At 65.6% G+C, this 13406-nt stretch overlaps 5 protein-coding genes across 5 annotated transcripts; 2 read left to right on the top strand and 3 right to left on the bottom strand.

The window, feature by feature from the left end:
• Nucleotides 1–274: 274 nt before the first annotated feature.
• Nucleotides 275–1810, bottom strand: EMIHUDRAFT_221043 (hypothetical protein; the record flags this gene model as incomplete). The annotated part of the gene is made up of 4 exons (XM_005756920.1): nt 275–305; nt 341–567; nt 1365–1630; nt 1774–1810. 4 exons carry the CDS (start codon nt 1808–1810, stop codon nt 275–277), a joined length of 561 nt encoding a protein of 186 aa, XP_005756977.1.
• Nucleotides 1811–2418: 608 nt separating this feature from the next.
• Nucleotides 2419–4244, bottom strand: EMIHUDRAFT_221044 (hypothetical protein; the record flags this gene model as incomplete). The annotated part of the gene is made up of 4 exons (XM_005756921.1): nt 2419–3302; nt 3410–3463; nt 3554–3860; nt 4062–4244. 4 exons carry the CDS (start codon nt 4242–4244, stop codon nt 2419–2421), a joined length of 1428 nt encoding a protein of 475 aa, XP_005756978.1.
• A 1241-nt stretch (nt 4245–5485) lies between these two features.
• EMIHUDRAFT_107701 (hypothetical protein) lies at nt 5486–7803 on the top strand (the record flags this gene model as incomplete). Its single annotated transcript, XM_005756922.1, has 6 exons — nt 5486–5729; nt 5806–6559; nt 6641–6773; nt 6855–7206; nt 7269–7579; nt 7621–7803. The coding sequence occupies 6 exons, from the start codon at nt 5486–5488 to the stop codon at nt 7801–7803; spliced, it is 1977 nt and encodes a 658-aa protein (XP_005756979.1).
• A 32-nt stretch (nt 7804–7835) lies between these two features.
• EMIHUDRAFT_221046 (hypothetical protein) lies at nt 7836–9112 on the bottom strand (the record flags this gene model as incomplete). The annotated part of the gene is made up of 4 exons (XM_005756923.1): nt 7836–7868; nt 8052–8161; nt 8310–8425; nt 8721–9112. The coding sequence occupies 4 exons, from the start codon at nt 9110–9112 to the stop codon at nt 7836–7838; spliced, it is 651 nt and encodes a 216-aa protein (XP_005756980.1).
• A 2927-nt stretch (nt 9113–12039) lies between these two features.
• Nucleotides 12040–13088, top strand: EMIHUDRAFT_439161 (hypothetical protein; the record flags this gene model as incomplete). Its single annotated transcript, XM_005756924.1, has 3 exons — nt 12040–12142; nt 12258–12705; nt 12805–13088. Coding segments are annotated over exons 1-3 (816 nt in total), but the record flags the coding sequence as incomplete, so codon positions are not given.
• Nucleotides 13089–13406: the final 318 nt, after the last annotated feature.

The raw sequence follows: 13406 nt of genomic DNA on the forward strand, positions 1-13406 counted from the left end.
CAGGCGCCGCCGCTGAGCCGCCGATACGCAATTCGCAACATATGGTTAGATGGAAGGTTTCTCCAGATGGATATCCTTTCTCTCTCGAGGTTCGCGGATATCCTTTGGCCGTTGGGTAGCGAGGATTGGTGTAACCCGAGCCACGGAGGCGTGTTTTCTGGCGGCCGACCGTCAGTGCACGGAGTTGCCCCTTCTCCGACTGCCCCGGCTAGTTCCCGAGTTTCGCGGGAGTGACCCCACAGCCTCGCTACGCGGCGGCGCGATGCCGGCTCACTTAGGCGACGGCGCCGGCGAGCCGGTCGTGCCTAGAAAAAAGAAATCGCGGCGGCATGAAACGGACCGTCCGGGGATGGCAAGCGGGGCCGGCGAGCCGGTAGTGCCGTGCGACGTCCCTGGCACGGACAGGCGCATAGCTCCAAGCCCGCGGAGCTCGCTGCCGGCGTGCGCGCTCGCCTCGCGCGAGACGGGCGGGCTCGTGGTCGGCGAGCGGCCGGCGCCCTGCCCAAACGCCCACAGGCGCGAGGCCGACGAGTTGCGCGGCATGCCTCCGTGCGAGGAGGAGTAGTCCTGCGGACATGTCTCGGACATGTCACGGACGTGTCCTGGACGCGGCATGCCTCCGTGCGAGGAGGAGTAGTCCTTTGGCGAGGGTGCCGGCCCGTCCACGCCAGGCCCGCCACCTCCGCCGGCAAGGAAGGCGTTCCCGCCCTTGACGGACGGCTCCCGCGACGAGCCTGCGGTGAGAGAGAGGGTCACATTAATTAATACTACTCGTTAACTAATTAAGTAACGGACGGCTCGCGCGACGAGGCCTGGGTGGAGGGTGGAGGGTGGGGGGTGGGGGGTTGGGGGTTGGGGGGGTTGGGGGGGTGGAGGGTGAGGGTGAGGGTCAGCAACCGGGCGGGCAGGTCCTGCTCGGGCCGCTAGGAAGTGTCTAGGCCGCTAGGAAGTGTCTAGGAAGTGTCTAGGAAGTGTCTGAGGTAGGATCATGTGAGCTTCTCCACACAGACGCGGACAAGGGGTGCCGGGGCAAGGGGGGGGGGCGACCCTCGCGACTCCACGTCGAAAAGACAGGAGCTCCGCGCATTCAAGTTGCAAGGCCCGGTGCGCGTGGGTGAGGTGTGTGTGTGTGTGCCTGCCTCGGACGAGGGCGGGGAGCTGCGCCCGTTGGCCCAATTCCACAGCGTGATCCCGACAGAGGAGTTGCGAGTCATGCCGCCGCCGCCGTCCATGCTCGACGCGACGGAGGACTCGCGCGACAGGGAGGAGCGCCTGCACACAGTACATGTTACATGTTTGCCCCGTCAGGTTAATGAGTGGCGACTCCCAGTCATACAGCTACAGCTGCGAGAGAGAGCGAAAACGCGCCAGTTCCAGAGGCTGCTGTTGGACGCGACGGACGGGATGCCTCCGGCACCCCCGGGGAGGGTGCCGCCCGCAAACTGCCCGCCGCCGTCCACGCTCGCGTCGCGGCTCGTAGCCGGCGTCGTCTGCGCAGACGGGCCAGTCGAGCGGCCGTTCGCCCAGTTCCAGAGAGTCGCGCCGACCGAGTCGGTGGGCGAGACGCTGCCGCCGTCGGAGGACGGGTACTCGGTGTTGCGCTGCGTCCAGTCGTGCATCGACGAGACGCCTGCGCCGGCCGGCGGCGGGTGAGCGAGGCAGCGCCGACGGCAAGCGCGCGAGGCGGTGCCGTCTTCTGAGCGCTGCGACGCGTGCGGTGCGCGCTGTGCGGAGCAAGGCGGTGCTCCTCTGGGGCGGCGGGCGCCGGCTCACTCTCGTTCCGCGGCGGCTTGTCGAGATTGGCCATCATGCGACGCGCTCAGAACAGCCGAGCTCTCTTCGTCAATCGACGCGGGTTGGCGAATGAAGGCTTCACGCCGGCGCCCCCCCCCCCCCCCCGCCTCTCTCGCCCTGTGGCTTCTCGCTGTGTGCCCACGGTGCTGGTGGCTGGCGCACCGGCGACAGCACCCGCGCCGAGGGGAGTTGAGAGCAGCTCGTGCGTGGCCTGGCCTGTTGGGGGGTGGTATGGCTCTCGACTCCACTCGGGTTTGCACAGTGGCGGTGGGTTGCGAACGTGGGTACGTGGGCGGATGCATTCGGGCGCCGGCGTTTAAACGAAAACGTTCTCAATTGAATTCCGAACTCTTAAAAAATGCCCCTGACCTGCTTGCTCCGTCCAGCCTCCGCAGAGCTTCTCTCTCTGTGTGCTGCTCAAACCACAGACTCAGACACGCATGTGTAGAGCTGCGCGCGCAACTCTTCCAGATGGCTCCCCGGACAGATGCGAGATGGCACAGCATACGTCAACCTGTGTACGTGCGGCTCTGCGCCACATGGCCTCCCCACACGGTGAGATTACGAGATGGCATGCTTTGGATATGCTACGGTTACTAGGTCGAATGCTCCATCAGCCAGGCGTCAAACTAGCAGGAGCGAGGGATCGCGAGATGCAGCGCGGCAGTCCCATCGCGAGGGCATCGCCTGCAGCTTGCGCGTCGTCGACTCCTCGCCAAGCTCATCCAGCCGAGCGCTGTATGTGGACGCCGTGATGAGATGCCTCCGGGCGACCGGGTGGGCAAGATAGAGCTGCGCAGAGTAGAAGAGCGCCACGCCGAGTGCCACCAACGCGAGGCCAGCGAGCTCGCACCCGCTCGTCGGCAGCTCGTGGAGAAGGATGGCGGAGCCGAGACAAGTGGCGACTAGGCGCAGACCGCTGGCGGCCGAGTGCCGAATTGTTCCGAGAGTGCGGTTGACCATGATTTGCAGGTAGTTGGCAGTTAGGTAGACACCCCAGGCCAGGCCAAAGAAGCTGGCCACACCGCCCGGCGAAAGGGCAAGGATGGCATGGAGAGACTTGCGGTCCCGCAGAGCAACAGAGAGCATCGACGGCAGCGCGCTCACCGAGAACTGCGCGAGCATGAGCTCGGAGCTACTGAGCAGCCCCTCGCTCAGTCTGTGGCTCAGCCTGACTGCGGTGGCCATCAGCACAGAAGCGCTCTGCAGGCCCATCCCGGCGAGGTCGAGCGAGGTGAAGGCGCCGTGACTAGCGAGGGCACCCTGCCCAAGCACGACCAGGCCAGTCCCGCTAAGCGTCAGGAGCAGGGTTGGGAAGAGCAGCGGCGGAAATTCTTCCTTGAGCACCAGCCGCGCCGCGACTGCGGTACAAAAGGGCGACAGCATCCCCACCATCTCAACGTTGTATGCGAGGGTCATTGTCGCAGATTGCAGGGTCGAGAGCATGCGGCCAAGCTGCAGCAGACCGTAGACGACAAAGGCCAGCATCCGCGCCCGCGGTCGGCCTCCTGCTCCCAGACTGCAGGGTCGGCTCTCCAGCAGAGCGCTGCCGGGAGCAGGATCACGGCGTTAAGCGTCGCGACGCAGCCGAGGATGGCGACGCTCGAGGGCGAACCGCTCTCGAAGCGCTCGCGCGTTGTGATGTACCGCTGAAAGACGCCGCCAAGCCCTGCAAGAAGCGCGGACAGGATTGACATTGACCACAGGACACCCAACGACAAGGGTCGCCTATTGCCCTCCTTCGCAGGGGCTGCCTGACTCGCGTCATGCGGGTGCAACGCGTCTGCGGCCAAAGTCCAGAGGGAATCCACGGTGGCGTGCATGTCTTTGGCCAGCGGCAGCGCTGCGAATTGCAGGACGCGCTGGACTGTGGAGGAGGCGAGCGTTGTCAAGAGAGGATGTGCCGAGCGGAGGGTCGAGTGATGGAGCAGGAGCAGCATGCGCTTCGTGCTAAGGTGTGCGCAGAGGCCCGGCAGAATGGCATCGTCCGGTACGGCCTTCTTATCATGCTTCTTGCCGATCTTGACGCACGCCACGAGGCTCAGCTGCGCGTCGAGCTGCAGCGCCTGCAACAAGCAATAGGTGGGGAATACTTGTCTATGTCTGATTGCCCATAGCCTCTGCGAGAACTATTTGCCTCCTTGTGGGAGCGTGTGCTCGCTCGCCTGCAACTCGCCACAGAGGAACTCGTCCCCACGCGTGCGATCCGGACGACGCAGCCTGACACCTTTGTGCGTCGCAGCGTCCTCGGCGATGACGAGCTTCACTCTCGAAAGCAGCTTGAGCTCTCGCGCGGCCAGACTTTGGTCCACACGAGCAACGTCTGCCCAGAGCCGATCCCTCCACTCGGGGCGACTGGTGCCATCCTTGAGGGCCTTCTTGAGCGACTTATAGTCGATATAGTCGGAGCCTGCGCTTTGGGTCTGGCTGAGGAACTTGCCGTACTTCATCGCACCGAGCGAACCACCAGCAGATGCAAGCCCGATGTCACGGAGCACGACATCTGTAAAAGGATGGTAGAGTATAGGAGGGGCGAGAATGAAATAAAGAATCTTACAAGAAAATTCCCTCGCACAAGGGACTGGCGCGCACTGGCACTAACACAGGTACACCACGAAATATAAAGAATTTTGTACAACATCTCACTCGCACAACACTGGGCACGGGACTGGCGCGCACTGGCACTAACACAGGTACACCACGGGAGCCGCCTAAGCGACTCCCGCGACGGCGAAATAGAGAGAATTTTACCCCGGCAACAAAACTCCCGCGACACTGCTCACTGCGCACGGGACTGGCGCGCACTGGCACTAACTCTAACACAACACACAGGTACATACATGAAATGAAGAACTCGAGCACTCCAAGGAAACAAAATCAAAACTGCGAGACTCTTGAAACACGCTGGTGAATGCGGGCACGCACTCTCTCTGGCGATACTAGAGATCGGAGATCGTCGTGGGGGGTAGCTTACAGGCCGAGCGCGCTGGCGGCGCCTGCTCGCCCGCGCTGGCGGCGCTCGCCCGCGCTGCGCTCGCCCGCTCGCCCGCGCTGGCACGTCCACCACACACCCACTGTGACGGTCCGGCCCCGGCGGGGTGCGACTACGTCCGACCCCAGGCTGGGACGCCGCTCCAGGTGCTGATCGCCCACTGAGACTCGGTCGCCATCGGGGACACACACGGCTAAATATCAATTCATGGCGGGCCGCCTAGGTGCTAGGTAGGCCCTGGGGTCGGATTCAGAATCGGTTTCCGCGCAGAGCGCGGGCTTCGCTTTCAGGGGCGGTCGGTGCGGGCCTCCTTCTTTCATGGGTCCGCTCGGCGTGTGAGGAACTGCTGTGAGCTCACGCACAGAAACAATCACCAACCAATCAGCAGCTGAACGACCGTGGTGTAGCGCTAATCGCCAAGGCGCTACATGTATCCGCGGTCTTCGACGCTCGCCTCCCTATCCACGAACAGTGCAAAACAAACAGTGTCTCGCGCCTTGAAGAGTCTGCTTTTTACCCATCTCCTATCCGTTTTATTTATTTATTGAGCTTAGCCTTCGATGTTATTTTATTTATTTGAAGAGGTCTGCGAAACGTCAACAGGTGCCCGTGACCTCGGCGCTTCCGAGCATCGCTTTGAGGGACACGCCCGTCGCGCCCCGAAGCTAGCCCGAAGCGCCCCGCTGCCCGTGCCTTGCAATGGCCGCTCCGAGAGCGTCGAACAACGGAAAGCCGCTCGCGGACCCGCTCCTCGACGGCTCGCAGCAGCCCGCCAGGCGGCGCGACCGCTTCCCCGTGCTCTCGGCGGCGGCGGCCGTGCTCGCTATCGGCGGCTGCTGGCTCTGGCTCCGCTCATCACCCTATTCGGGTCAGATGCACGTCGACGGGCGCCCTCCGGTCGACCCGCAGAACCCGCCCGTCCGCATGCCCGTCTCGCTGCCCGGTGCGACCTGCCAGCCTCCCCGCCTCTCTCGCCGCATGTCAGCACCCCAAGCCTCGCCCCACCACCCACTGGGCAGGGGTCCCCACCACCGCCCCGTACGAGTACTACTCTGGCTTCCTCGACGCCGGCACGCCACCGTCTGGCCGCGGCAAGATGTTTTTTCACTACATCTGCGCAATGGCGCCGGGCTGGAGGGAGAAGCCGCTCGCCTTGTGGTATAATGGAGGGCCGGGGGCGCCCTCGACGTACGGCCTCTTCCAGGAGTTCGGCCCCTTCCTCCTCACCGCCGCCTCATACTCCACCCCCGCCTACCGCGCCACCGGCGTGCCCACGCCGCGCTTCAACCCGTGGACGTGGGCCAACCTGACCTCGCTCTGCGAGATAGACTCACCGGCGCCGATGGGCGCATCATACTGCACCGAGGGAAACGGCACCGCGGACAGCGTCGGCGGGCCGGCGGGCGACCCCTACTCGTGCGGGCCGTGGACCGACCACTCGACGGCGGCCGCCAACCACAAGGCCCACGCCGCCTTTTTCCGCGACGCCTTTCCCGAGTTTGAGGCGTCGCAGCAGCCGGTGACGCTTGTGGGCGAGTCGTATGCGGGCGTGTACGTCCCCCTGTTTGCCGACGCGTGGCTCGCCGATCCGATCGTCGGCCCGAAGGGCAAGGAGATCAACTTTTACGGCTTTGCGGTGGGCGACGGCTTCCCGGCGTGCATCCCTCAGCCAGGCAAGCCGGTGGACTGGTGCGTCAATCTGGAGAACGTCGAGTTCTTTCGCTACCCCAATGCGCTGCCCGGGCCGCACTGGGACGTCGAGTTCTTCCACGGGTGCGGAACCCAGCCGAGATGTAGCCTGGAGACAGTCGCCCTTTGGGCCGCAAGCCGCACGCCCGCGACCCACGACCGCAGGCACTCGCAAATGTCGGAGGAGCTGTACCGCCGCATCAAGGCCGGCTGCACGGCGGGCGAGCTCCTGGGCAAGGCGGCGCCGCTCCCGCCCGGAGACCGCTGCCGCGGGCTCCTCGAGGAGATGGCGCGCGAGGTGGGCGCCTTCCACGCGCGGGCTGCGCCGTTGCAGAGCTGCCTCTCCTCACCTGCCGCCGCCGTGCCGCCGCCGTGCCAGGTGGGCTTCTTCCACGCGTACAACCTTTTCGAGGCGTGCCCCGTCGAGGAGGACTCGGGCAGCGTGGTGCTGCAGGCGACGCGGCGCATGATCTCCGGCTCGAGCGCTTCCAGGCGCCGCCGAGATGAGAGGCCAAACAGTCACCACCGCGATGCAGCCGTGAGCTGCCCCCTTGGCCACAGGCGGCGGCAGCACGTCGTGTCTGTTCCGGTGCTGCCCACCCCCGGGGACGGCGACACGGGCCTGGGCGCGCCGTGCCTTGGCTCCGCCATGGGCGACTACTTCAAGCTCGGCATCACCAAGCGCGCGCTCGGCATCCCGGCCGATAACAACTTCATCGCGCTGGACAATGGTGAGCGAGCGAGCTGCGCCGGCGGCCACAGCGCGCTCTCACACAGCGCAAACTGCGAGTAGGCAAGGGGATGAACTACACGACGGACGCGGGCTTTGTGGGGCACGTGTACAAGCGCGCAATCGGCGCCGGCAAGCGTGTCCTCATCTACGAGGGCGACTCGGACGCGTGCGGGCTGCAGACCGCGCCGATCGAGGACATCTGGGCCCCCTTCCTCAGCAACGGAACCGGCGAGGCCGACCAGTGGACGCCGGTCGGGCCGCTCAACACCTCGGCCTCGGCGCCACTCCGCCTGCCGCGCACGCAGCCGTGGCGCCCGTTTGGCCTCGAGCCGAGCGGCCGCAAGGCGCGCACGGCGGAGCGGCGCGGACCTGTCGCGTCTGCCGGGTGGACCGTCCGCCCGTTTGTAAACAGGTGCACGGCGGCTTCTCGATGGCGTGGAACGACGGGCAGGTCACCTTCGTCTCCATCCGCGGCGCCGGCCACCTCGCGCCACTCTACCGGCCGGCCGCCTCCTTCACGATGATGCGCGCCTTCCTCGCCGCCGAGCCGCTGCCGCCACCCTTCTACAAGTACCCCGAGAACAGCGCGCTGTGAGGCGCCGAGGGAGCAATGGAGAAGCGTCGCCCCTACTGCCTCCGCAAATCTGTCGCCAGTTCCTTCTGAGAGAGGGAAGGCTGAGGGCCGCGTCGCTGCGCAGCGGAACAAGAGGGCGCGCAGAAGCAGCGAGGCGGGAGCGGAGGGGCGTGCGCAAGACAAGACAGCGACGATGCGAGGTTGCGCGGCGCGCAAAACGGTTGCGGCCCGTTGCGCGTGACCGACTTATTCTCCATGCATCTCTCCACCTCGGTCGGCGCTTGATGTCCCATGTACACTTGATCCCATGTCGCATGTGCCGTGTGCCGGAGGCGGTGACGCATGACGCATGTGAGGTGCCTCTGCAGACTGCACTTCTCTTGCATACGATAGTTTACATGCACTTCTCTCTCCTTTGCCCTTTCTTAAAAGAAAATTGCAAACGTGCGCCAGCGTGTACGCATGCGCTGTCGAGTGTCAACCCCGCGGGCAAGCCCGGACTCGTGAGTTCTCAGTTCTCGTGTCACCTCGCGCCGGGCCAAACGCCTCGACCGACGCCGGCCCGCCGTTGGGCGTGCCGCCACCGACAATCGCGCGGCGCAGGGTTGGGGCCAGGTTGAGCGCATCCGGCAGTGCGGGAGGCCTGTGAGGCGTGTGTGCCGAGTTCAGTTGCATTGCAGAGAGGGAGATTGCGCCGCAACACCGTGCATGGGCAGGCGAGCACGGAGAGAGGAGGAGTGCACACCACACGCGACCCGGCGCTGGAGCGTGACCACCGCGCGCGCCACAGGCCGAGACGAGGGCAGGTGTGTGTGCAGCATCTGACCGCGGGCGGGCCTGTCCTCGCCGTAGACCACGCCTTGCGGGCTCTGGCCGGGCAGAAAGCGCTTCGGGTCGTATGCGCTGGCCCAGCCAACCTGAGCGGGTGGGAAGGGCACGATGCGCCGGCGCCCCAGCGTAGAGGCGTCGTGCACCCCTCTTTTTGGTTCTTTTGAAAGGGCACGATGTGACGCGGGGAGGGCGGAAGATGGGGCGAGGCATCGGAGGGCAGCGGCGCCTCGGCGGCGTCGTTCGAGATGCTTCCAGAGAGACCGTCTCTCCGGTCGGGCTGGTCGCAGTATTCGGCGCACGAGTCGAGACAGTAGCGGCCGCTCTTCGGCGCCACGCGGAAGCAGTTCGACTGGCAGTCCTGAAGGCAGTCGACGGCGGCAGAGCTGCGCAGCGGCGCGAGAGGCGCGGCGACAGCGGCGAAAAGCACGCCGCGGCGCGACACGGGCCACTGAGAGGCGACGCCCGAGGCCGCGGAGGTCGCGAAGGCTGCGGCAAGCATGCAAGAGGAGGCGCCTCGGAGGCGCCTCGGGCCTCGGGCTTCTTCGGGCCTCGGTCCGGCGACGGAGAGGGCTGTGGTGCAGGCCGGCGAAGGAAGAAAAGAGAAAGGGCGCGGTCCGGGTTTTGCGAGGTCGTCAGGCTCGCCGCGGCGTCGGAGGACGCCGCCGTCGCCTAGACTCCCCTGCGTCACTACGTGCCTCCCCGTCTTTGTAGCCTGGCGTTTGTGCCCCGTTTGTGCCGCGTCCGTGGTCAACGGGCGTTCGACCACACCACCGGCCAAGGCTACGTCAAGTCACAGCGTGGCCACTACCATGATGGGATCTTCACCAAACGCAACAAGTTCAACCTGCTTCTCCACGAGACATTCGGCGGCGGCTTCTCGCCGCCAGCAGTTGCAAAGATCAACCGCCTTGCGCGCAAGGCTCAACGCTCGGGCGTTGACCGCACCGCGTACCCTCCCCACTCCCGCCTCTCATTTGTGTCACACCACGCGGAACGCATCTCCATCGCTTCGGTGAAGGGGGTGAACCGTGCCATCCTCGATCGCCGTGCAAAGCTCGCTTCCGAGCTCTCACGCCGCGCGTAGGGCCCTTAGGGGCCTAGAGAACACCTACCCCTCTCTCTTTTTTCTCCGCGTCCCGTGCGCCCGAGTTCATTTTATACAACAAGATGGCATCACGCTCGCACCTGCCGACCGCCGCCACGGCGGCGAGACGCCTTCTCCGCCACCGCGGCGCCGGCCACAGGCCAGCGCTAGGCAGCTGCCGGCCACACTGGGCCGGATTTGCCGGTAACCGTCGCCGCACACTCCTACGTCCACGCCGCTGTGACGTCTGGCGACGAGGCGCCGGCCGCCAAGCTTCATCGCCAAGGTGGTCGCTCGCTGGTCCTCTCGGCTCGGCCACGCATCGGCCCAGCTCACACGAGCTCCAGACAGCCACCAGTCGCCACGCGCAAAGCGTACGGGTCGCCGGCTCCCTGTTGTGCTCTCACGCTGGCCGGCGTAAAACTGTACTGGCAGTTGTCATGCCGTACCCGTCGCGTTTCGAAAGGGAGCCCTCAGTCGACGCCTCTACACGCACCGCGCCACCGCTCTCCACAACTGCTACCGTGGACATCAAGCTCCTCGACTCGATCTGCGGCTACGACGGCGCTCTAGCTGCTGGCTCTCGCGGGTGTCTGGCGACCCGCTCAGGCTTGCGAAACGACGGGCACCGGGTGGAGCGGCGGCGGCGGCGGCAGCGGCACGCGCGGGCGGACGGATTCGGACGGGGCGGAGCAGCGACCGCCTGGGCGGCCGCTGCTCTGTCTGCCAGAGCGCGCCGTCTGCGCAGCTCAAGCGCCGTCAGGTGCAGGGAAGCGTGGCGGCGCGGGGACGCGCGGCGGCGGTGGCGAGCAGGCGAGCGGCCCGCGCGCGGCGAGGCGGACAGGTGATCGGCAGGCGGGTGATGGGCCGCAGAGTGACCGCGCCCAGCGATCGGAGACGAGTCGATCGTCGCTCGGCCGCACCTGACCTCGAAGGCGTGCGGAGCGCTACTGTTGGTGTCGGTGGGCGGCCGTCATGTGGCGAGGAGGGAGGACGACAAGTGCGCGTCGTACGGGTCGCTCTTCATCGGCCAGTCGAGCGGCACTCAAGTCGAGACCGACGCAACATGACGGGTTTTGACCCGGTACTTCGAACGCCCCTGAAATCTGCTCTGCCGCCAAAGCTTGTGACGAGCACTTGAGTGTGTGTGTGTGTGTGTGTGTGTGTGTGTGTGTGTGTGTGTGTGTGTGTGTGTGTGTGTGTGTGTGTGTGTGTGTGTGTGTGTGTGTGTGTGTGTGTGTGTGTGTGTGTGTGTGTGTGTGTGTGTGTGTGTGTGTGTGTGTGTGTGTGTGTGTGTGTCTCACACACACACACACACTTGAGCACTTGAGCACTGGATAGGGTCGATTCCGCATGGTACGGGACCCCTCGATCGTCTCGCCCTCCCTCACTGGTGTGTTCATTGGGGGGGGTCATAACAAACACGGTACAGGATCGAGGTGCACGCTGGTACGCTGCCAGAGCAGTGCCGCCCCCCCTCTCTCCGAAGGCGATGGCGGTGTGACCGATCGAGCTACAAGAGGAGCTTGTTCAGCAGGATGACGAGGTTTGCCAAGAAAAAACCCCTGACGGGAAAAGGGGGCTAACTGGGCGGCCAAATTGACACCTCGCGGGACTACTTATGTTTTCGTAAACGTAGTCGTGGCCCCCCGCTACGTCGCACGCGACCGGGTAGGGGAGCTAAAATCTCTCTCTCTCTCTCTAAGATCTCCCCTCGATCGAGCTACGGAATACTTTTGTTGGATAGGGGTGGGATTCTCCTTCGCCATTCGGGCTCGGGCTGTGGCGTTTACCTCCACACAAGGAAGCGCCATTCACCGCACAACTGTGAACGGTGACTCGAAGATCTTCCGTGAACGTCTACGCGGAAGAGCGAGTCGTAAGGCAAAGCCAGCACTTTCCTCGTCCGCTCGCGCTTGCCGCGCCGCATTGCGCCCGACTATGCAGCCGCGAGCTGCACACCTAGACCCCCGCGACGCCTATTGCTCACGGAACCCGCCGCCCCCTCACCACCCCTACCATGCGATGCGCCCTCGCTCGCGGCGCGAGCGGCTGCACCCCCCTCGGCCTCGCACCGCCTGCCTACTCCCGCTCGCAGGTACAGCCGCTGCCATCGAGGAGGCCGCGAGACGCGTCCGCTGCTGCCCATTCCACACCCTTGTCCCGCGCGAACCCGTCCGACCGCCCTCCCTCTCTTACGCGGGTACTCGCACCGCCTGCTCGCATCTCTGCTACATCTAGAGAGTGCCAAGACTCTGTGTCCGCAGCCGCGAGGGCCACTCGAGCGCTGGCCTGCACCTCCCATCGGGGACACCACCTTCAACCGCTTCTTGACTCTCTGCAGGAATTCATTCGATCAACATGCGCAAACTCGAGTTCGTGCCGGCCGCCGGTGAGAAGCTCGTGCTCAAGCTCTCTCCTCCGCCGCCGCTTGCTGACAAGCAGGTGTGCATTAATTTGCAGTGGCTGAGGGAGGGGGTATGCACACGCGCACCGCTGCAACGCACGCAACGCTGCGCCTTCCCTGCAAGACGACCCTCTCGCGTTCTGTGGCTGACAGGCGTCTCTGGCGGACAACACGGCCGTCGTCGACTCTGACGGAGGTAACGCCGTCGGCATCCCCTCCGAGCCCGTCTCGCTCAAGGATGGCATCGGCACCGGCACCGGCGGCACCGGCACCGCCAGCACCGGCACTGGCAACGTCCCGTCCGAGGGCGAGCCCGCCGGCTCGCTCGCCGGCGTCCACTTTGCGGGCGTTTCGCTCGACGCCGTGCCCGAGGCGTCCCGCTTCACCGTCGACGATCCGGCCGGCGCCAAGGCCGTCGGCATCCCGCCCGAGAGCGAGCCCAGCCCGCTCAAGGACGGCATTGACGCGGGCGGCGGCAACGTCGCGGGCGAGTCTTCGCCGATGAAGTCCTTCGCGAAGGTCGGAATCGTGCCGGCTGACGACGGCCGCATCACGATCGTCATCTCCGAGTCGGTGTCGCCTTCGCTCCTCGGAGCGAAGGTGCGCGTGCGCTCGCCAGGATCGTTATCATCCCTCTCCCGTCTCTGAAAGCCTGCGCGTACTTTCCCTCGCCCACAGGCGTGCGGCATCAAGAACGTCAACATCTCCGTGGCGAAGTCTGGCACGGAGGACGTCCTCAAGAAGGACCCGGCCGCGGAAAAGGCGCCCGACGCGGGCGCGGTCGACTCGGACAAGGCCAAGGCCATGTTCGCCACCCACGCCGTTTTCTGGTCCAAGTTTACGCGCCCGACCGGCCCACCGACGGCCCCCACCGGCGCCGTCGAGGGCGCCCTCAAGAAGGACATCCCTGCGGCAACGTCTGGCGCGGAGGCCTGCGTTGACGAGACCGGCGCCATCAAGAACCCGGCGCTCAAGCCGGCCACCGAGGTCGCCACGGCCCTCAAGCCGGCGGAGGCCGGCGGCGCGCCGCTGCCGTCGATCAAGGAATTTCCGGAGGAGAAGAAGCCCGCCGCCACGGCGGCGAGCGCCTGGTGCGCGCCGGCGTCTGCGACCCACTCTGTGACCCCATCCCGCGTTCGACGCGTAGGGCGACGCCGACTGGAAGGAGTTTCCAGAGGAGACGGCCGCCCCTGCGGTGAGCACCCCCCAGCAGAAGCACACGCGGGTATTGCGGGGACACGCGAGTCCTACAGGCGGGCACTTACATTGATCCTGTGACGCCCTCGCACGCTGCGGTGACGC

This window comes from Emiliania huxleyi, assembly GCF_000372725.1.
Source record: "Emiliania huxleyi CCMP1516 unplaced genomic scaffold EMIHUscaffold_94, whole genome shotgun sequence".
NCBI lineage: Eukaryota > Haptophyta > Isochrysidales > Noelaerhabdaceae > Emiliania > Emiliania huxleyi.